General features: G+C 38.0%; 1 protein-coding gene and 1 long non-coding RNA gene across 3 annotated transcripts; both read left to right on the top strand.

Annotated features, from left to right (window-relative positions):
* Positions 1-8230: 8230 nt before the first annotated feature.
* Positions 8231-13990, top strand: LOC140933988 (uncharacterized). Of its 2 annotated transcripts, XM_073383676.1 has the most exons (5): positions 8232-8339; positions 8991-9031; positions 10080-10282; positions 11673-11798; positions 13171-13985. In XM_073383676.1, exons 2-5 carry the CDS (start codon positions 9004-9006, stop codon positions 13339-13341), a joined length of 528 nt encoding a protein of 175 aa, XP_073239777.1. In that variant the 5' UTR covers positions 8232-8339; positions 8991-9003; the 3' UTR covers positions 13342-13985. The 2 variants fall into 2 exon arrangements, with proteins under 2 accessions (XP_073239778.1, XP_073239777.1); XM_073383677.1 differs by lacking the exon at positions 11673-11798 and having other exon boundaries at positions 8231-8339; positions 13171-13990.
* A 6765-nt stretch (positions 13991-20755) lies between these two features.
* Positions 20756-24266, top strand: LOC140935239 (uncharacterized). Its single transcript, XR_012165178.1, has 3 exons — positions 20756-21354; positions 22644-23444; positions 23742-24266. It is a non-coding gene; the product is annotated as an uncharacterized lncRNA (long non-coding RNA).
* Positions 24267-24524: the final 258 nt, after the last annotated feature.

Raw genomic sequence — 24524 nt, 5'->3', positions numbered from 1 at the left:
ATGCCAGGATTCGAACTCGCCCTTCTCCGCCAGCTGTTAGCTTCGCGTAGCCAAGGAGACAAAATACAAGATCCGTTTCATCTCTGAATATTATGTCACGATCACGTAACCCGCCGTCTGAAAAAGACACACTTCTCACACGGTTTGAAATGCAAATATAGGTAAAAGGAAACTGTTAAGTTAATCATGCAAACATCTTCTGCAGAAAAAAATTAAAGTAGAAGGGAGCGTGACCTACCAAGACATCTTTTTTTTAATGGCCGACTTTCGTCATATAGCATCGTGCTGCCATGCAGCCCGACTATATAATAAAGACAAGAAGAATCCATGTGGCTGTGCGGAAAAGGCGAATCGGCAATGAGATTTCGTGGCTTTTTGATTGTCATCGTATGTCAAGCCCGCAACACCCGCAACATTAAAACAGTGGCTGCGTTTGCAAATTGATTGGCGTCAAAAAAGGGCGCACTTTTCAGTTTAATTTATTTCTTTGGGTCATTCTGCCTATATTGCATTCATTCAGTTTTGAGATTTCCTGAATGGTGTCCGATTGAAACGTGGTGCATGAAATTATGGTTCAGAACGCGTTTAAACTCTTTTCATTTTTCAGCACAAATTTTTTTTTTATTAAATTTTTAATATTTAAAAAGTTGTTTTTACTTGGCATGTTATATCTGTTCTTTTGTTTTAATGTTTTGGCTATACTAGGTGGACAAAGCACATGACGCAGGAGATTACGAAAGGGCAAGAAGTCTCACAGCCATGATTACCAGAGGGTTAAATATAGCTTCTTTCACCTGCGGTTTAATCTTTTTTATTGGTGGAATTATTTGGTATAAATTGGCTTCTCTGGTCTTGCAGTCTACTAGTTTCATCGTTATCAAAATAAACTGAGCAATTTTGTTAAAACTACAGGTTCAGGTCAATTATCGACTAAAATTAAAACCTATTTTAAAACTTTAAAATAAGTACATGTATAATATGAACATAACATTCTGAATTTAGAATTTGCTTTGAAACTTGTGCGGTCAAAAGTTACGGTTTGCTGCCCTTACAAGGTTCCTCTTTTTGACTCATACATCCGAGAGGACTGTTCTTAATATTACTTTAGTTCCTTCTTCTGTGCTTTATATGTGAATATAATGGTGAATGCGAGACTAGACGAAAAAGCATGGAACTCAGAATACTACCGTGTTACACTACAACCACCATCGCTGGCATCAGCACGTGTAGTCGTGGTATTCGTTCTCACTGATAAAAGATACCCATGGTTCATGACGACATCAAAATGGGATTTTATGGCAAGGCATTTGATAATGGTTTGCAGGCTAACGCGGCAGGTTCCAAGCCTATCTTATTTCCAGCCAATCAGAATTTAGGGCGTTGCGGACGATATCGTTCTTAAGCGCGCTTTTCCATGCGCTCGCCCTTTCGATCGCTCACCATCACGTTGTTCACATCGCTTGTTTGAACCAAGTTTCCACATTTTTTAGGCAAGTACCCTGTTTTCCTTTAATCTTTCCTATTATTCAATGGCTGAGCCGCGTGTTTTAGTTATTGGAGATTCTTTTATTCGCCGTCTGCGCCTTTTCCTGTCCCGTGATTCCCACTATTTTAGCGTTGATTTCAAGTTATCTCACCGTGCCTTTATAAAATGGCACAGAATCGGTGGCCAACGGTTTGGAAACTAAAGTTTGATAGCATTTTGTTTTGAATGAGGGTATGGGCATGATTTTCAGTTGAACCTGCCTAGCGAGCGTAAAAATCGCATCCAGTCTGAGGATTAATGACAAAGTGAAAATTTTATATATTTAGACATGACAAAATTCAAGGGAACATTGGTATTTAGAAATAACATCTCATAGGCATGGAAAAAATGGGTTCATGCCCTCGCAGCCCAAAATTGACCTAGCTAAACTTAGGTCCCAGATCTCTCGCCGAGGCTGATGATTCATTCTTAGTTTTTGCTCGTCTGATTTGGCATACCGGGCATGCCCATCGTGAAGCCAGTTGGGTTTGGCATGCCAGGCATGCCGGGCATGAAATTGGCATGCCCAACGTGACTGATTTTGATGTTCGCTCCAGCATCATATCCTGAGAATCACATAATCGCCAAATATATCTGTTACAGGTTTCATGTCTGGCACTAAATGCAGATTATAACAAAAAAAGTTATGTTTGTCATAATGTATGTCACGGGATCGACTGGCAAAACTGAAGACAGAAGTTTTTGAACAAGCTGGATTTATAAATAAAAAGCGCAACATAACAACACTATTCATGCATAAAATAGAATACTTCACTTGCAATCAAAGATCAATTAATCCTTTTCTTTCAAACTGATAACATTTCTGGGTCCAGATTTAAATTTGATCGCGGAAAAGCGTTTTAAACAATAAGATAACAAATCTTCTCAGCATAAACTTATCCATGCTTAAGTTCTATCACGTAGAAGTGTTTCTCGGTCAACAGCATTAAAAGACTGGTGAAAATTAGCTTACCAGGTCGGTCAAGTCAGTACGAGAGTACGACGTTAATACTGCAAAGACGTTCTGCTTTAGTGAAGTTGGACTGCCTTCTCAGATAGATTTTGGTTAGGTTTTCAAAAGCGCTTCTTGTCGGCCATGCGAATCTCGCAAACTGTTTTACTCCTTGCTGACAATAGTCCTTTTAGCAACGTCCTCAGTTTCATCCGAAGATACCCCGAGCACGTACGAAATCTTCCGAATTTCCGCAGAAATGTTTTCGGATGAAGGTGAATCTAGTTTGGAGTTTGACTAATAGTCGCGGGTCGCGGGTCGCGGGTTGCTGGTCCAAAGACGCGGTCGCGGGTCCAATGTCGCGGCAGGGGAAAATGATTTGGAGTTCGAGGTAACTGAGTGAAAACGACTGATATGAACACAATCTAAAGGGAAAAAAACGTTTTTATGCACGATACTCTCCGGTAGCCAATTTACAGGTTACGGATGTTAGAGTCAACAAAATAATGTCTACCAACAGACTCGTAGCTTTTCGAGCCCGAGTTCGCTTTTTTTAAAAAAAGGCTTTAAGTTGTGGTAACGTTTATAATTTGTAGTCTATGAAGTGCATCCCATATTTTTCAGTAAATGAACCCCTAAGCATTTGTGAGCAATTCATACACAAGAAGACAACAATAGTAGCTCATGGTAACTTTTTTAAATTTTCCCTGAATATTTGTTTTCCAATTTCTCCCGGGTGTTAGATTAATGTAATTAATGTAATTAATAGATTAGTGTAATTAATATCAGTTTGGATTATTATGGCCATGTGAATATATGGCGAGTGTAAGACTACACATGGAACTCAAAATACTACCTTGTGGTACCTCCACCGCAGGCATCAGCACCTGTCGTTTATCGTTCTCACTGATAAATAGGATTTAAGTTAAGCCACAGAATCGTGATAAGCCCATGCAATCGTTGTAAGTTTATAAGGTAGGAAGGTGTGATCAACGGTGTCAAGGGCCCAGTAACATTGAGGTCCATGAATACAGGTTTCACTCGGTAAAGTATTCGATTGCAGTGCCTGCCGAGACATGTTCACAACGCCCGGTACTAACAGCTTTCTCTCCGAAAACGAATGATTTAATTTAGGCTTTCGTTCGAGTCATAGTGTTGAAACTGCCTTGACCAAGATTACTGAAGATCTCCCATTCAACCTCGATAATGACTGTGTTAGTGGGATGGTTTTAACTGATTATCGTAAAGCGTTCGATATGATAAATCATACCCATAAAGAAACTTGCTGAAATCGTTGAATGGACAGCTTCCAACAAACTACCAATTAATGAGGGCAAGACCAAGGCTATACTCATCGCTGGCAAGCGTATTAATGGCATTCAGTGAACTCGAACTCGTCCCCAGTGTTAAACTGCTAGGTCTTGAAGTTGACTCTGAACTCTCATTTAATTATTATTTAGAGAAACTTTGTAGAAAGCTGTCTCAGCGAATTGGCATATTGAAAACGATACGATCTTTCCGAGATCTTGCCTGTCCACGAGAGGATCGCTATTGTTTTATAACACTATGATTAGATCTGTTTTGCATTATGTCAGCACAATCTGGACTAGCTGTGACAAGGAGAATCTAAATCGTGTTTTAAAGTCACAGAAAAGAGCAGCAACTTTGGGGTAATTTCCGACGCTGAACTACAGATTGTCATTTCGCAAACTACAAATTTCCATTTTTCAAACTACAGATTTTCATTTCGCAAACTACAGATTTCCATTTCGCAAACTACAGATTTTCATTTCGTTTCGTTTCGTTTCGCAAACTACAGTAAGCCCTATTTAATTAATAGGCTCCAGTGGCTTCCTTTTTATGAAGAATCCAAAATAGCCAAATGCTGCGTAGGGTACAAACGTATCAAGGGTGCAGTACCCTTATATATTGAAGACTCTTTAATACTCAATAGTCAGCAACATAGTCGTGCTTCAAGATGTAGTAACACTAATTTTTTTTGCCCGAGATTTAATCGAATGTGATTGACCGAAGGCGGTAGATCATTCACAGTTACTCAGTACTTGTCAATTCTGGAACTCAGGGATTCTGCATAGAAGTTTTAAGTATAATTATAGAAATAACCTTTTTAATATACACAATAGAACCTACATCATTTTATAGTTTTATTCATATTTACTTTATCGTTTGCTCTTAAGTTACATCTTATAAATTCAATTTGTCATAATTCTTATCAGGTAGACATTTTATAGTTTTATAGATAGACATGTTAGAATTTAACATACATTTTATCGTTTAGCTCTTTTATTTCTAAGTACAATTTGTATAAACAGTATATTATTTTCATTTTCGATAGAGGGCCACAAGTTTATTAGTTATCTCAACCATTCCGTGCCACCCTCTTTAAATAAAGTGTATTACTATTATTATTATCATCGTTATTATTTTTGTCATATATCAAAACCTTTCTTGGTAATTTAGAGCGGTTTTCACTTGACTGTCGTAAAACCAAAACCAAAGTAAATACACTAGCCAACCAAAGGGCGTAGTAAAACCAAAACCAAAACCAAAACCAAAACCAATCCCTTTCGACAGTCAAGTGAAAACCGCTCTAGATCCAAATTTTGTTTTATGTGCCGTTTGCGTGCATAGTTCAGAAACGTCAATCAGTTCAGTGACCACACAACACTACGCCAGTAACACTGCTTGTGAAGGCAAAACCGCACGACAAACCAGTGAGGGTCCTTCGGATCTTTAGGGACGGACCATTAGAAAAGTTATGGGGGGGGAGGGGAATTTTCGAGCCGCAGGAATTTTTTTTCGTCATCAAATTCCTTGCATGAATTTTTTTTAGGCTATAGAATGAATATTTTTTTAGGATTAAGTTTAAAATTTAGGTTTAAGTTTAAAATTTAGTACTACGCCAGTAGTTCAATGACCACAACAGTTGCGGGTGAAATAGCCACAAATACGTTAGACATTTTTTCATATGAATGTGTAGCATTAACTAAGTGGTAAATACTCATTCAGGGATGACACAAAAACCAAACTGAGAAATAGCTATGGCATAATGCCATTCAGTTCTGGTGAGCTCACTAAAGTAAACAGGAACATGGACTGATGGCTATTTAAAAGTTAAATAAAGTGTGGTCTGCTCAGAAGGTATGTCATTCTCATCTGGGGCACAGTGAACAGACCTGGAAAGAGAGTCAGCGCTGAAAAGGAAAGTTAACGACAGTTCAAAAGAAAACGATACTATACGAAATAACCCAACAAAGCACATGTACGCGCTGAGATAGCGCCGATCGATGTACGAAGCCGAGACAAGCCTTTAATCCATTGTCGGGAAAAGAATCAATTCATTGTGGTTTGTCTCGATGTAACATCATTGTAACTGACATCAAAGGTGATTTTCGGGAAAAAGCAATGTGATGGTAAAAACTTTAATAGCCTAACTGAATCGCACTTTCAAGCCTTCTGATAGAACAAAGCCGCAAACAGGAACGGATGTAGAAGGCCTAAATGTAATAAACGACCCTAAATATAATAAAGTCCTAAATGTAATATAAAGTCCTAAATGTAATAACAATTTGCCGCCCTCAAATAAGCGCCGCATTTGGGGAGTCGGGAATTAATTAGCTCGGCGGCGCTTATTCGTGTAAATACTGTACTAAGCGGTATTACTATGGTATTAAGCACCGCTCTCAAATAAGCGCCGCATTTTTGGGGGAAAAGTTCATAAGCACCGCGGCGCTAATTCGCGTAAACTCGGTACAATTCCTTATGCACTGTGAAACTTAACGTTTAGAAATAAATTGCTTGTAAACGAGAAAGTAACAGTATTTTTCTAAAAAAGCAATATTTAAGCAACTGGAAAACTTTTTTCCCGTGTTTGCATAGCATGATTTAAACACTCGAGGGGTTGGGAGAATTCGAGACAGTTATGAAGTCGAGGGTTTGCATAACTGTCAAGAATTCTCCCAACCCCTCGAGTGTTTATGTCAGGCTATACAAACACCGGAGAAAAGTTTTCTATTGCTTTAATAAAATAACTTTCCCGAGAAAAAAGAAAAACTCTTTGTTTAGTTCACTGATTAAAAGAGAAATTCTTACCAGTCGCGAAGTCTTGTACACGAAGCTTAATGTACGTGTAATCAGTTCTTGTAAAGATGCTTCCAAAAAAGGGTTTTCTCGCTTAAAATGTCAGCTTAAGCGAAAAAATGGGCACAGTATGTCTGTAAAGACTTTTGGCACTTATTTGAGTAATTACTGTACATTTAGGACAAAATGTTATTACATTTTGGACTTATTTCATTTAGGATAGTTTTTTACATTAGTTTTAGGCCTTCAACGGATATGCCAATACATACATACAAAAAAAAAACATGTGAAGAGCATGAAAGAATGATCCATGCTCTATATTGTAGATTCGGTGACCGGGGGACCGACTTTGCACACGTACTCCTGGGCCTGGAAGCTGTGCCCACAAGGATTCCTTCGATTTCTATGTCATTCTAAGTTTTATTTAGCGTTAGCCGACTGGTAGAATGGCAATGAGAGAGACCGAATTTTAAATTACAATATAAAGATAGCCTTCTCACGTCTCAAAACTGAAACGGATTGTTAAAACGTTCTTAAACAGGCTCACAAACTGCGTCACAGGAAGCTGTGCGCACAGTTTATCTTACGGTGACTGTGAAGTGGATCCGATAAGGAAGCTATTTCGTGATATGCCTGACAAATCCGGCGCTATCATGAGTTTAAATGAACACAATAGAACAACAACGAAGGTTTCAGTTTTTCGCATTTAATGAAGCCACGAGCTGTTTGACAGTCCTTGTATTTCCATCAGCAGTTTGTTTTATCGGCAATCAGAAGCTTCTGGAAGATTTAGGTGTTTATGTTGAATAGCTAATAAAAATAAATAAATATACAAGCGGAATAAAAAAGCTTAATGTATCCTAGAGTAATAGGAAATTTACTTAAAATATTTTTTTTCGATATTCCAGTATCTGTCTCAATTCTACACCACCTTTTAAATGCTCCAGCCTTTTGAAATATTCTTTACGCCTTACATGTAAATCGTAAGTGACTTCTTCAAGAATAATACTACTAAAACACGAAAGAACGTCAAAGCTGCTTTCAGAATCTTAATAAATTTCAATAATAATAATAATCAATGTTAAAATATTTATTTACTTTTCTCACAGAAACTTTCCCTTGACCAATTTTAATTAAATGATATTAAAGAATTAGAATTATACCAATTATGAAAATCATTACAATTAATAAATCAAAAATAAGTTAGATTACAATTTAAAAAAACTCACGATCAGTTTCAGACCTCTTAATTTTAAAATGATTTATCTTATTTTTCTTCTTCTTTTGGACCTTTAAAGTAAGGAGATCAGACACCAATCGATCTTTTTTTGTTTGACGATTGTATGAAAACGACGGCACCGGTGTAAGTAATTTCACAAAGGGGAACAGGTTCACTGTACTAACAGGAAGCTGGAGCTGGGATTTTACTTTACGCAAAGCTGATATAGCTAACATTTAGGACGTGTAGGTGAGCATTGCATCGTGACGATGATAAGGAAGTTTTTCGCAAAAAAAATCCCGTTATGAATATAATGCCAAGACCAATATTACCCAATTAACGGAAGTTGTACAGTGATTTTGTCTTAATTTGCTACGTACTCTATGTCCGGCTTGGCAAACAGGAACCGGACATATACCAGATAAATGAGAATATAACTAGTGGTAGTTGCTAAAAGGCATTAAAATTGTGAAAGCGGCCTTTGAGTGACGGTTCGCTCGTTTTTCAATCTTCTTCATCTAATCAAATGGAGCTCTTTAAAGGTAGAAAAGAGTCGCGAAAAAGGCTTGTTTTAAATGATTAATTTCGCTCAGCTTTCTTTCAGCTAACCGTTATCGAATAATATTTGGTGATGGCTTACAGTAGAAAATTTATATAAAGCACAAATTTTGTACCAGCAACGCCAATCTTCCTTTCTTAAAAAAAAAATAAAATTGTTCTAGGCAGTTTAAGATATTCAAACTTGTGAGTATTAAATGCTTGTACCTTCTCCAAGCTAACCAGATTGAGCGTGCCCGTAAATAATATTCACACTGGTTTGAAGAAAACAAGCTGCATTAAATTTGCAGTTTCTCATTTCATTTTCTGGTTAGCAAGGTTAAATTTTCTGGAACTTAGAGCATGTGAAAAATATAACGAATATAATTAGAATAAAAACAATTCATAACGTTACTTACGAAGACAGGTGAATTCGGAGATGATAATGTAGATTAAACTGGTTACCTCACAAACTATGAGGACATTGATTTGATACTCATAAATAATAAACAAACGTCTTTAATTGAACCTGGAATTAAGGAACTTAACTTCTTCAACTCACTGATAATTCATTAAGAAAATACATGCCTGCATGGGGCGATACGAAAACGTAAATTCGGCCATAACAAAAACTGTTCCTCTCCAATTTCCTCTAGAGCAATTCCAGTTATGGATATCAAAGAGAAAACTCCTAATGGTAAGTCTGTAACTGAGTTGTAAGTCACCTATAAATGGCATCTAAGCTAGAGAGCAACACAAGTTAGAAGAATATTCATACAGCACGTTAGATTATTAATAGTGCCAGGATATTCTGGAAACTGATTGGATTCGCATTTTCCTCCCCAGATAGGCTATTTTTCGTAGAAAGAAAGGAAACCTAAAAATTTCGGATTCCAAACGCGATGGAAGAGGAATAAGAAAGATTCTCACTTTCGTAAAACGTTAAATTGCATCTAAAATTTTCGGAAAAATGATATTGAAACCCTTGTAACTCGAAAAGACTCAAGTTGTCTAAGGATGACCGAACAGATACAAGTCTTCTGGCGCCGCTTTAAATGTATTTCTAGAGATCCAAAAGTACTCTGTATAGCCTGAAAAGTGTTTTCAGTGCATTAAGGAGGAAACCGTGTTGGGCGCCCCTGTTCAAAGTTAAAGAGAACCTCAAAAATACACCCTCCCCTCCTTAGCTTCTCGCATACCTAAGCTGACTGAGTGAGTCAAGCAAAAGACGGGTCGGTGTTATGATATTCTCCAGACGCCAAACAATGGACCCTCCTCGAGAAATTTACATAGATATTTGTTAGTCTTTTGTTCATCATCGATTACGTGACTAACACTTGCCAACTGATTAATACTTTTCGGAGACATTCCAAGCTAAAACCGTACAACACTTTAGATAATTTAAATTTACTGTTCCTATAAGCGATTTGTCTTGATTTCTCTTGATGCATTATTGACAAATTTCAGAAATCAGCTACATAAATCAGCTAGTATTTTAACTACTATGGCTGCCCCACATACACTGTACTACGAAATTTTTACACGCTAACTGGGGTCAGACACGCCGTACACAAATGTACGTTAAACACAGCAAAAATGTATGAAAATTAGGCGCTAAGTTTCAGCCTAGCTCCTAGTTCAATTATGTTTGTTCACCCCTTTAATTTCTATGAACTCAAGAGGATTTTCCTGCTCAAATTGTGTGCAGGAAAATAATTGACGAATTTTCTATACATCTAATACAGAACCACAGGGTGGTGAAATTCAGTCAGCCTTAAACCCATTATCTGCAGCCCCACCTGCTTACACGCCTGGTGACACAGCACGGTCTGGTTACACAGCACAGCCTGGTTACACAGTCCAGCAGCCTGGTTACCCGCCAAAGCAGCAGCCATATCTTGCACAGCCCGGATACCCTCTTCAAACGTTCTCCACAGTGAGCATGCAAGTAAGTGTACTGCGTCATTAATTAGCCTCATGAATACTACTTGTTTCAATAACATCTGTTTTTCTTTCTGCTTTTGCTCCATTATAATATCTCGGGTAGCCCTGATACGGAGATTCCAACCCTGCCAAAGGCTGTTTTAGAAGCGGCTAATCGCTCCAACGAGCGTCGAAGGCGCGAACCTCTAGGGGGGTCCGGGGGCACGTTCCCCCGGAAAAAATTTTAAGATATGTGCCTCTAAGATGCCTTTTCCTACATTTTGAGACCACAAATGAACGCAAACCTTGCACAAAGTCGAGGCAGTCCAGTGTATTGCCACCAGGGCTTTCCACAACTTGTTCGAGATTTTCCAAAAAGTTCCTCTTAATTTCTCAAAAAGTTGCTCAAAAGTTGCTCAAAAAACAATCAAAAGTTACTTTTCGTAACGAAAGTTGCGCAATAGTTGCTCGAATAAACAAAACCTTCTTTTGGTCTGATGCTAAAACATGCAAATTGTACAACAAAAGTAAGATTTCTAAGCATTCTTCCAGTGTGCAATTTTGCGGCGTAACTAGCGTTGCTAAATAACTTTATCTTCAATAAAAGCAAAAAATGTAATGAACCAATAAAATTGTTGAATGACGTTCTTCACCCGAGACACTCAAGTCAGTCGAGTGTGAATCTTCGTCTACCATTTTGAATTTTGTCTAAAAACCGCTGACTTTGCAGCCAGGCTACTTTTATCTTGCGCCCTTGATCTGCCTCAGGGGGGAGGATTTGGCTCCTTTTTTACAAGAAATTCATAAATTGTCTACTAAAACATTGTGAAGTATGGAGGAAAGGCCAATTTAAGCACTAAAAGCTGCTCCGATATCTCAGAATTAGAAGATAACCAGAAAAATTGTTCAGAATGCAAGAAGTTGCTCGAAACGAAAATTTGCTCGAAATACGAAAAGTTGCCAAGAAGTTAATTGCCGAGTAACTTGCGGAAAGCCCTAATTTTCACATCCAAGATTATCGCATGCTCATGCTCGGATGCCATAAGGGTAAAAATGGCTGAGAAACCCAGACAAACGGCAAAGATCGAGCTAAAAAGACTGGTTAAACAAAGAAAGAAAGAGTTTTAAAATCTGGGAGAAATATTACGCCAAAACTGGAGGCCGGAAATATTTGCCGAAAACGGGAGGTTTCCGACCAAAACGGGAGGGTTGGAATCTCTGCTGATATGATTATTATCCTTTATTATTTTTTGAGCACTGATGTTGTTTGAAGAAATCAGATACTGGTCAGTTTTAGGGATCTTCATGACGAATCAATAAGGAAAGTTTAAACAGAATACAATGTACTTGTAGCTAAATATGCTTTATTTTTTATTTTTACTTACTTTTTTGCTTATTTTTCTGTGATTTCACAGCCCAACAAAACGGTTATTGTGTCACCACTTCCCCCGCGTCCACCCTCTTATCTTGGTCTGTCAATATTCTCCTGCCTGTTTTGTTTTTGGCCACTCGGTTTCGCCGCCCTTTGCTACTCTAACTCGGTAAGAACCACGTACATGTAATGTTTTTTTCATTCGTTCAGTAGGCATGAAAGAAACAATATGATTTTAACGCGTGAATTAAAACAGAGCTACTCGCAGCACTCGCCTTAATGCATGTTTACAGAGACATACCCATTGATGTAGAAGCCCTTATTCGCAGATTTTGCGCCAATTAGAAGGGACGTCTAGCTTTCGAATTTCTTTGAGTTCCACCAAGATTTCAGATGTTTGCAACTAATGTGTCGCTAGTCAGGTCATTACGTTGTTGGCGTTGTTGACCACAACCACATCTGGCTGCATTTTGTTAAATATTCCATTATTTATTGTTCAATATGGAATCCTGGCATTCGCCAATTAATTTAAGCGCCAGATTACACCAGATTACATCTCAGAGTACTTGAATTTTCAGAATTTTCCGGGAGGGCATGTCCCCGGATCGCCCTAGCATGTCGCGCTTTGAGCTCTCTTTATGGGTGCTAACGCGCCCATGTTGTGTTTCCTCTTAACTTGCTCCACCAAGGCTTACAAACAAAAAATGCCTAGGAAGGTCCCTATCTTCGCTTGTGAGAGCTCGTTCTTCTACCCCCCCCCCCCCCCCGGTCAGTCAGGGGATAGCCCCTTTGCTTAATAATGCGTCTATTTTTTCATTTCATTTTGATTCAAATCCATATCGAAAAGGAATTTTTAAGTACTTTTGGCGTTATACTTTCTACTACTTGTTTGGGAAGCAAGGATGTCGCAGTGGTGAGAAAACAACTCGCCTCCTTTAATGTGGCCCGGGCTCAAATCCTGGCGGCGACGCCATATGTGGGTTTAGTTTGTTGTTGGTTCTCTCTCTTGCTCCGAGAGGTTTTTCTTCAGGTACTCCAGTTTTTCCCTCTCCTCAAAAAACAACTTTTTCAAATTCCAATTCGACCTGGAACGCACGGACGCATGAATTGAAACGAGTACTTAACAACTACTAAGTAAAGGCCCTGTTTACATGGAGGTGGGGACCCCGGATAGGTGAGGTAACATGCGGCGGGTTACCCTATCTGTCATGTAAAAGTGATAAAATTAAAATGAGAGATCATATGGACAGGCGGGTTACCCCACCTAAGCGGGTTACCTCAGCTACCTGGGGTCCCCCACCTCCATGCAAACAGGCCCTTAGTGCCTTGAGGGTAAACAAATTACCGCAACATATACTTGCGGTATATTATATAATAGACGTCGTTGTCTCAGTTAAGTAAAAAAAAAAAAACACCAAACACAAAATAAAACAAAACTTTTAGTTTCTACCAGGGAAAGGAAAACGCCTCCAAGGAAACAAACTCTCGTAGCCTGAATTTAAACGCCCAGTTACTCATGTTCAGTTTAAATTTTCTCACAGGTTGATAGCTCATACGACGAGGGAGATTACCAGAGAGCCTTAAGCCGCTCAAACGCTGCCAAGCTGTTGAATATCTTCTCTATAATATGTGGCCTGATTTTTATTGCTGTAATAGCTATTGCCCGAATGAAGGCAAAAACCACTAGTGATACGTACGATCCTTACAACTAGGATTTCCAACTATCATATGAACCTTGTTTTTTGGACATTAATACCAGCACGTATCAAACACGAATTTTAAATAGCACTGTGTTATATAGCATTATATTTATTCCTGATTAGAATTTATATAAATTAATGAACGCATTTTGATTTTTTTTGCATCTAATTTGCATAATTTTAATAGAACTGAACACCTATCGAGACGAGTAATGAAAGTACATGTAGTAAAATTAATAAGGGCTTGGGAAATAGTTCCTGGCTGAATCACAATTGCGCCAGCCAGTTCATAAGATGTAGCCATAAATAAGTTGACAAATAGATAAGTAACAAAAATACGAATAACCTAATTCACAAATTTAAAAATATTTGAAAGCTGAAAAAAAAAATCAGCTAAGAAAGTTGTGCACTAATCTTGCATAAAGAGGAAGCCCTTTGCAATGCAGTTGGGGTAAGCTTTGGTACATTTCTCCAACTTCAAATTTAAATTCAACTTTCTTTATTTCAGTGAAATGAAGGGAAGGAACAACTATTATAATTCTCATTTCTATCAGATAATGAGTTCGTTCCATCATAATTACAACTGATTAGAAGAAAATCGAACAGAAAAAAATGTTCGCGATCATATCATTTATTAAGCCAAATATTGACTATTAAACAAACAATGAGACATTGACAATACAAATGTTTTATTATTATAATTATAATTATTATTAGGAGAAAAAAAAGGAAAGTAAGAAAGTAAGAAAGAAACTAGGAAAGAAAGGATAGCTTGTGACAAAGATGGTTTAAAGCAGTGAATTCTGCTGTTAGCATGTAGTTCCCTTCCCGTTAAAACCGTCCCAAAACATTTTTAAACCACGTTATCAATCATCATCATCATCATCATCAATCTTTATTTATACACGAAATCGTATCATTTTACATGGTCTTCCTAGGAATCGTGTTTAAAACTAGACTAAAATACTAAGACCAAAAGACTAAGGAACTATTGACTATAGTGTTAAAAATACAAAAACTTACATTATGAATAATAAGAGTTACAATGGGTCATGGTGTATTAGAAAAATATTTCCCATGAATTGAAGTTTTAAAAACATTTAAACTAGGCAGTTTTCTAATCTCTGAGGGAATCTTGTTCCACAGAACAGATCCTCTGTAGTGTAGGCTCCTTTTTGCAGACTCAGTTTTGGGTCTGGGGACATAATAATTTAACTCAGAATTTCTAAGATTGTGTGAATGTACATTTGAGGTGTTGGTAAAGATCTGCCTCAGATACGATGGGGAAAGATTATTATGGATTTTATACATTGTCACAGCCAACTGTTTAAGTCTTGCATATTCTAGCCTTTCCCAGCCAAGCTCATCCAACAAAACACTTGAGCGAACGTCATAGTTAGAAAAGGTGAGAATTCTAGCGGCCCTATTCTGCAGCTTTTGAAGTTTGTCTGCTAGTCCCTTATTGATATTACCCCAAACGGCACCACAGTAATTAAAATATGGCATTACCAGTGCATTGTACATGTTCACTCTAGTATCAAATGGTATAAAATGACTTACACGTCTTAAGATAGCAATACCAGCGAATATTTTCTTTGAAATGGTATGAATGTGTGGGCGCCAGTTCAAAGATTCATCAATTTGAACTCCAAGGGATTTATGTTTAATTACTCTTTCTAAGGGTGTATTATTGACTTTGACTGTGAAGTCACTATTTATTTGGGATAACTTAAATTGGCTCCCTATAAGCATGTATTTCGTCTTCTTAACATTTAAAGTTAATTTGTTTGCTGACAGCCATGACTGGATTAAGTTCATATCATAATTCATTTTATGTTCAAGGACACATGGGTCTTCTGCAGATGTGGTAAGGGTAGTATCATCTGCATACATTCTGGGTTTTGAAAACAAATTACATGAAGGGAGATCATTAATATAAATAGTGAATACGAGAGGGCCTAAAATAGACCCCTGTGGAATACCACATGTTATATTACAGAAATCAGATTGAACTCCATCAATGAACGTTTGCTGCTCTCGGTCAGATAGATAGGACTGGAACCAGTTAAGGGATTGAGAACTGACCCCATAGAGTTTAAGCTTTCCCAGAAGGATAGCATGATCCATGGTATCAAAAGCTTTTTTCAAGTCCAGGAATATCACACCATTTAAGAGACTATCGTCAATATTCCATAGCCATTCATTCGTAGCCTCAAGTAAAGCTGTTTCAGTGGAAAACATAGGTCTGAAGCCAGATTGTGATTCAGTTAACAAGTTATTATTATTTAAATATTCATATAATTGATTAAAAACAACTCTTTCAATTAATTTACTTACTACAGGCAGAACTGAGATAGGTCTGTAGTTGTTAGGATCAGTCCTAAGGTCTTCTTTAAATATTGGCGAAACTCTAGCTCGTTTCCAAGCATTTGGAAATATTCCAGTGGTAATTGACTGATTTATTATAAAAGTTAGACTGCGAGTAACTATGGGAGACACTTCTTTCAGGAGACGTGCTGAGATGTTATCAAGACCACTGGCTTTATTACTTGGTATTTTCTGAATTAAATTGAAGACCTCCTGGCATGATACTTTTGCCAAATTGAAAATGTGTTCTGCGGGGGTAACATAATCAGTAAAATTACTGGATGTATCTTTAATTTGAGAGGCTAAGGAAGGTCCTATTTTGGAGAAATGTGTGTTGAGTATATTACTGATTTCAATGGGGTCAGTATTTACAGTATCCCCAGTGTTCCGATTCGATTAGCAATATACTGTTCCTTTTAATAGAGTTTTCAATTTCTTAAGCTACTTACAAACGGATGTAACAAACTCCCAACAATAATGGGACTTGCAATACATTATGCCATAATTTTACTAAGTAAAAAATTCGAGCGACAAAATTGTGACACAGGCGAATGATGTTTTAAGGAGACAATAGGGACATTTATACGAGGAAAAATAAGACCCGTCTTACATAAGACGCGAACTGTACCATTTATACGAGCATGTCTTATCTAATAAGACGCGTCTTAGCTAAGCCACGTCTTATTTTAGACGACATGTGCCGTTTATACGGAAAGTTCGCGTCTTATTTAAGACGCGTCTTATGTAAGACGCGTCTTATTTTCCTCGTATAAATGGCCCCAATGTGTAAAGCGCGTGCGTGACCCCAAAAATGAATGAACTATGTTGAGAGCTATGTTAATGGCTCCCACATTGTTGCGCTGTGCATCGGCGATCATGGAACGAAAGAAATGTTGAGGGTTGTTGGCTCAAGAGTTTGACCGCTTTCAAACTTGGCGAGACAACTCCCAACAACACGCAGCAACATGCAACATGGTGTAGAAACGGACGCAACATGCAACTCCCAAAAATACTGAGAATTGTTGGCCAACAATGCTGCGACCGTTTGCAAATAGCTTTATCTTAGAAATTGTATCCGCATCGGTTTTTAAGGTTCATAAGGTTTGTGTGACTAACCGTTCCAAAAGGCCATATGATGTTTTAATTCGCGTCAGAATTCATCGTTTAGTTCAAAACAGCCTATATTTGTGCAAAGGGACGAACTCGTATAAGGAGTCAAATGAGAAGTCTGGCGCGATGGTTAAAACGAAGCGTGAGGCTCGAGCGCTTTGCACGAGAAACTAAAAACTCAAGCCTGCGCATCGCGCCCGAATATACTACATTCAGTAAAAAACAACACCAGCAACAGCCGTGATGAGGACGAAAGAATGAACCATACTCCTATCTAAACGAGCCATTAAACCATTCGATCTTAGCAAAACGCGTTTTGAAGCTAGTCGAACCGTTTTCTAATCACTGTTTGGATATAAAGGACTAAAACGTACCAAAAAGGGGTATACATGTCGTACTGACTCTTTTTTGGCCGATGTATTCTTGTGTGGAACAATCTTCCATCTACCTGTGTTACGGCTCCGTCTTTGCACGTGTCAGAATCCATAGCCAAAACCTATCTGTCATCACCTACTGCCTAGTTGTGCCAATTGAAAATAATCCATAACAAGTAAAAGTTTTTGTTTTCACCCAGTCAAATCCCTCGCGCACACCTAGAATACAGTGGCATGGTGACGGTTTTTTCTTGATTAATTGCCACAAAATCAGTCCTTAACAAAAGCTTAGTATGGCAAAAAGTGATCTCAGTTTCTTTTTTTCAATCCGGGAATATTATTGCCCTTGCACTGAAACAGAATCATCAATCACTTCATAATAAGCATTTGCCTCCCGTTACCAAGGCTTTGGTGTCTTGCCGACCAGGAGTAGACGGATTTTTTTTGAAGGGTCTTTTCCGCGTTCTCTAGCGGCTCGCTTGGCTCGCCGAAATGGAAATCAGGGACAGCTTCCTTGCAGGCTGTTAGGTCCTAGTGGCAAACTCCCAGAGAAAAAATGATTACGTACCTATAAATCGCCGTCATCCCCATTTTAATCATTTGTAGATTTTGATTCTAAAAGTGCTGCAAGATCACAGTGACAAACCGTATACAGCTATTTCGAGAAAGGTTGTGTGCTGCAAAAAAAGTGTGCTACACGTGCGATTTGTTTTTTTGTTAATTAGATTTTTATTGACGTCCCCGTTTAGCATTACACGATTTAATTTTTTTTGTTTATTAAAAGTATTATTAACCAGAGCTTCGCTTTTAGCCCTGGCTAAATCTGTATATTAGGTTTCTTCATTATTTTGCTGTAGGTATCAATTGGCAGTGTACATCTTGAATCCACCACACATTAGTTAAAATTGGTTGAAAATCAGTTTATCACAAGAGGTGGTCTCACAATATTAATAATATTATATGTGAAATATAGCTAGACTCTGACTCGTTTAGTACTTAGTGTATGTTGTGTTCATATTGTCTGTTTGTTCAGTCATTATGCATGGGCTCAGTCGGTGGGAACTAACTTAAATAAAGAGAAACGCTTCAGGCTTTTCATAGTTTATTTTTAACCATTAGGTTTTGGGATTTGAGACAATACACGACGTTCATAGTGCATATGCATATTGTCACCCTTCACAGTGTTACGATCAGTTTGATTCTGTTTTTAGATGTATTAACGCTGCCTCCTCGTGCGGTAGAATGCAACCGGGATTTCTCTGAGGTAAGGAAAAGCAATGTTCTTATTCTTCCGAAGACGATTTCTTCGTGCTTTGACGTTGTATTTCAGGAAACGCGAATTTCAACGCTTTCATTTTCACGCTTACTTCTGAGGAAATTGTTTAAGCTTTTGCTTTGCTAAGCAAAACCTTGTCAATAAAAGCATGAAGCATGTTATACAATAACATGTCATACAATATACCGAACACTACAGCTAGCTAAGATCTAAAATATACGTATTGAATTTAACTTGAGTCGAATCAAGTTCGTCAAGTTCTTTACAGGACAAAAAATATAACGGGGGTTAAAATTTCTTATAATAGTGTTCCAGTAAAGCCTATAGAAAAAGTGGTAGGTAGATAATCAGTTAATTAAAGGCACGAAATAAGCGACAAAACTCGCTCTCTGAAGTGAAAACATTTGGGTAGCCAAAAGAATATTAGCATAAGTAACATGAACAAGCCGTTCTAAAATCAGAGTACTTACACTTCATACAATATAAAGTATAATGCCTTAAAGCACATTTTGAACTCAAAAACTCTCACAAAAGAATTTTGTTCAGCTCGTCCAGTCGTTTGCGGTTTAAACGTTCCAAGTTTTTTTCTTGCAAAGTGATTAATTTCGCACCGGCCGACACAGGCTAAGACAGCAAAGCAGAAAGATGCTATCTCAGCATTAAGAATAGCGTTCATCACCTCTTTTTCGCGTTCTGGACAGGACTAGTCTGGACTGAAAACTGGAGTAGACTTTATAAATCATGGATTAAATAAAAATATGAAATAAGGAAATTAACAATTATTACAAAATACATTTTTAACCATTGACGTGATCACATCTCTCTTTTCAAGCCTCCTGATAGCATGTAAAATGTATCAGAAACTGCTAACAGAAAAATATACAACCACAGCAACAACCCTTTGACGAATGTCGGATCTTGTGCAGATCTTAATACCTTTTAGAAAGCAAAAACTGATCTAACAGCAGACGACTGCGTGAACAAATTCAAAAAAAGCTTTAACGTAAAAGAAAGTGTGTTGCTACCGGATGCGTACTACATGTATTGCGGATCTATGCTATGTGCTTTGTCACGTGATATAAGTTTTGTCAGTCTTAAGTTTGAGTCACCAAGGTAGTTTTTCTGAGAATAACTTGTTGGATCCTGTTGGATCCTTCCTTCTAAAATCTAACCCCAATTTCTGAGATCAAACAAAATCAAGCAGTCAAAACAACCCAACATATTACATGAAAGACGTATTTTTATGCTGCACCGGAGCAACCTCTTGGATTGCAATACTTTGAGATTGAACTGAATAGCTGCTGACAGAGTTACCCTGCTGGACAATGCAAGAGACCAGAGCTAATTACCAAATGACGGCACTATTATCTAATCATCCTATTCAAATTTTATCTCTATAATATTTAACGATACATCCTTAAATTATCGCGTAGAGCATGAAACTTGAGTAGGTGTCCCTAATGTTTCTATTTTCTATCTCAAGATAAATTTTCAGGTAGAACCAGTGCCAAGCAGTGAAAATACGAGATATGTCTGACAAGGTGAAACACGTTGAAGGGTAGGCCGGACAAATGTGATCTTGAATGCTCAAAGTAGTAACCAAAGTAAAGGCTAGAATAGCAAATAAAGGCACTTGCTAAATGTTGAGCTAGGAAGGAAGTTGACCTCAAAAAATGATAGTTTATTCACCTTAAAAACTTGCAGCCAAAGGGCTGAATTGCGATAAGGTTTACAAATGCAGTAATTTACAACTGAAATAATTTACAACTAATAAAAGAAAGATGATCCGGCATAATTTACAATTTTAAAACTGTTTCAAAATGAGAAATTCATAAGCATGCGTCAAGTTCCTATATACAAAGAACAAAATTATATCTTACTAGTTCTCAACTACTGTAAACATAACTTAAAAGAAAACTATTCTTGCATCTTTCAGTTTTACACTTTGGACCAATAAATGTTCTGTGTTCTCTCAGAGAGAAGTTTGGCTGATATTTACTTGGAAGTAGTTTGTGGAGACTGAGTGTGAGACTGGTTAGAGCATATTTCATCGAACAACAATTGCCTCTAGAGCCTACCCATATCATAGCTCAGGGTGAATAATCTTCATAGCGCGTTTTTGAGTCCTTCTAGGTCTTCGCTTAAATAACTTGGTAGAGCGCGATGAAAAACCTTTCTAACTAGTTGTGACACATGGACATTCCACTTTAAATCACTGCTAACAATTTCACACTGCTCACAGTCTCTAGGGACTGAAGGTTAAGGCAGATAGGGTCAAACTCTGGGCAGGTTTGTTCCTTGCCAAGCTAATCCTGAGCTCTTTGCATTTCCTTGTGTTTAACTGAAATCCGTCATCCCTTTCTTGCCTTGCGAGATCGTCTACCACTTGCTGAATACAACTCTCTTGGCCTTTATCTACCGGCTCAGAGATTGTGGTATCATCCACATATTTCCACATATCTGCCTCTCTTGCATTCAAATCATTTATCATTATTAAGAAGAGCCACGGCAAAAACTTTGTCCCCTGAGGAACACCGGCTGGGATGAAACCCACTGGGAGAAACAATCCTGGGCCAGCTCAACCCTCTGTCTCCTATCCAACAGAAAGTCAGCAATCCATCATAAGATGTGGCTCGGAATATCATTATCTGAGAGTTTACGCACAAAGGTATTGAAAAGCCTCGCGGAAATCAAGTAAAACGACTCTCATCGTGGCCGCGTTCCCATCAGAGCTGATCCCATATTGCTTTCTTGTCGATTTTCTTTAGCACGGCCGGCATCACAAAGTCATGAACAACATAATCCTCGGCAATCTTGGACAGGATAGGCGTAAGGGAAATGGGGCGAAGGTGCTAGTTAACGTCTTATGATAGGTCTTGGTTTGGACGACATTTAAAGGTAGTGATAAATCAGTTTCTAGATAAGTTAAGGAAAAGTGGACCCGTTTTTGGCAAGGAAATGGCTTCCCGTGAAAAATTTGCTGTTACATTTGGCTGACATTTCAGGTTTTATTGATATAATAAGTATGCTAATTTTAAAAAATTTCAAAGAAGAGTAGAAGCGAAAGTCAACTGGTAACGAATCCTTTTGAACTGAAATTGTTTTGGAATATTCAAAACGCTTTCCTGTTGGTATGACGCGAAAGAAGCCTTCCAATGTCTGCAAAATTCGTCATCCCCGCGCCTGTAATCTGACAACGGAGTCACGAAAAACTCTGGAACTTAAAGAAACGTCCAAACAACGAAATAGTGTTACTGAAGCAAAACAGTATTTTCGGTTTTAAAAGTATTTTGTCTTCCTAGCAACGCAACCAGTCATGCCTAGTTGTACGCTTAATTTTTAAAAAATTAAATTTATCGTTATTTTTTTAAATAAAGGCTGTTTTGAAACAACACGTAACATTTACTTGACAATCCAAGTAACTGTTGAGTGGAGGACCCTAGAGAGAATAATAGCCCTCTAAAATCGGTTGGCCTTTAAAATGAAAGGTTAAGAGAGAGAAGCTAAGAGACCCAACAAAGCCAACCTCGCCATTTTGAAACCTTGGCTACATTAATGATTACTTTGCCTTAAGTAGCAGTGGAACTCTGGTTAGAAGACCAGAGCCATAAAAATTTGGTCGTTTTGGTTATTAAGAAGCGTCAATTCAGTGTGTAACCGCAAGCATGAATTTATCACATTCAAAGTAATACTTATTCTAAGACAAGGACTGTTCAGATGGAATGTGGCAAAATCGATGTAATTTTTTTAAAAAAAAAGAAACTACATGACAGGTTTTTTGGTTTCAATTTAAATAGCGTCACACAAAAGCTTCGAGATTCAAGGCACTTCTGCCATCACAAAGTAAAGACTGACCCATCTCATCATTCTTGATTAAATTAATAGTTGTCAGTTTTTCCCGGCCCAATTAAGAAAGTTTGCTTAACCAGGGGGAAAAGTCTTGCCTCCACTTTGTTAAGTTCAGTTGTATATCTTCAAAATTATTACTGAAAGCAACTTGGGATCGAGTATAGTGCCTTGTGCACACGCCCGGTTTATTTATAGACAGAAAGTACTCTTCGCTGCCCATTAAATAGAAAGTTAATCATCTAAAAGACCGTCTTTAATTGGATGCAGTGATTTCCTACAAAGATCATGTAGTTTTATTTGTTTTCGACAAAGTTCACGAAACACTTTATTTTTTAAAGGGGAAATGGTGCCCCCACAGGCTTACCCAGGAGAGCAAGGTAATTTTCCAGCTCCGCCTGGTTACCCAGCGCAGCCTGGCCACCCACAGCAGCCGTACCCGGCACTGTCTAGGTACCCAGTCCCCCAAATACAGCCGTACCAAGAAATGCAAGGACATTGTAACACAACAGCAGTTGTAATACCGGTAAGAGTCTTACAAACCATCAAAACAGCCGATGTTTTCTTTCAAAGACCAACAGGTAGAGGTACCAGGCCATGGATTACGGACGAAACACTGTGTCGAGTGCTAGTTTGATATAACTTCTAAACTATGAATAAATTCGTGAAGAAGTTTCAAAGCTAAACGTCGCCAAACTTTGTGGCGCAATCGAGGTTCGGTTTCCATACCTCCTTCGCAAGTGCTTTCCAAACACAAAAATTCTGATAAGTTTGTTTGAAGTTTTGGTGGTTTGTTTGGAAAAACCCGTTGTGATGTACATGTACGTAGAATCCAATATAGATACAAGTAGAATGAGACATAGCAGATCAGCTTCAGCTATTTATTATATAAATATAGGAAGACATAACAAAATTTAATATTTCACCTTTCTTCATCAGAAAGAGTAACTGTAATAGTTTGGTACTTTTTATATAGTAACGAACTTATTTCATTTTTTTGTATCATTGTATAGTCCAGTCATGAAGCCGTCATCTTACGACCAGAGGCTCCTCGTCCACAGAATTGGCGAACCTTATCCATTTTTAACCTTGTGTTCTGTCTTTCGCCAATTAGTGTAGCCGCCTTTGTCTTCAGTAGCAAGGTAAGTATGCGGTTTTTGATCATTGCTGAATCAAACCCATGAATATACGACTTCTTTTTAGGAAGTCATTTTGAGGCAGAACCTTTTCTGTTTCAGTAGTTGCTTGTTTATTTCTTAGACACGTTTACCCAAAATTTGGCGAGATTTGGTTACAAAATCTCATAGATATAATATGGAACCATTCCTTTAAGAGCCCAGCTATTGTTTGGAGGGAAGCTATTTTTTGGGGAATAGCAAGTTATCCGCGCTTGGTTTCACCTCGAATCCTCACTAATCATACATGTATGTTTTTTGCAGGTGGATAGCTCTTATATTGCCGGAGATTACGAAGGAGCAAGACGAAACTCAAAAATTTCTTTGTGTTTGAATTTACTTTCAATCCTCTGCTTAGTAAGCTTGGCAGCGTATGTATTCAGTCAAAAATGAGATGTTTTTACCAACCAAAAACAAAATTTTCTCGACATTTTTTGACTGTAGAAAGTTGATGAAGAATTTTCGATTGCACCTGTTTATTTTCAGCAATCTAAGGCCACCTTTGCGTGTTTTCAGTTTGTTAGTTTCTTGTTTTTGTTTGTTTATTTGCCTTTTTTCAATTGTTTTTGTTTTGCGCGTGTGTGTCTCTATAAGCGGATAGTGTTTTCGACTGATCGTTTCTGCGTATCCGTTTCTGTTTGATTTTGAACATTTGTAGAGGGAGTGTCCCTAGATCATTAAACAATTGTTTTCCTCTTCCCTTAGAATCAGTGTTAAGTCACATGGAGCCCAAATGCTTTATAGGTATATCTGGGGTTTACACGAAACCATTTACCTGTATGTCTTTTCCTATGCTTAGCCGTTTTGGAAGGAATTTGCATTAGCGCAAAGACTGTTTGTTACTTCGATTTTAAACCACACCGATTTCCATAGACGCGTCAGAACCCGGGGACAACATCCTCGATCACTGGGGGCATGGTTACTTGAAAATCGAGACGTTAATATGTCTTCTTCAGGTTCTACGTGCCTTAAGCGATTACAGTCAAAACTGTGTATAACGGCCCTGTATAAAGAAGTCACCTGACAACTTCCCAAGATTTTCAGTTG

Source organism: Porites lutea, chromosome 4, assembly GCF_958299795.1.
Source record: "Porites lutea chromosome 4, jaPorLute2.1, whole genome shotgun sequence".
NCBI classification, from domain to species: Eukaryota; Metazoa; Cnidaria; class Anthozoa; order Scleractinia; family Poritidae; genus Porites; species Porites lutea.
Note: the sequence above shows the minus strand (reverse complement) of the source record. Positions and strands in the feature narration are given on the sequence as shown.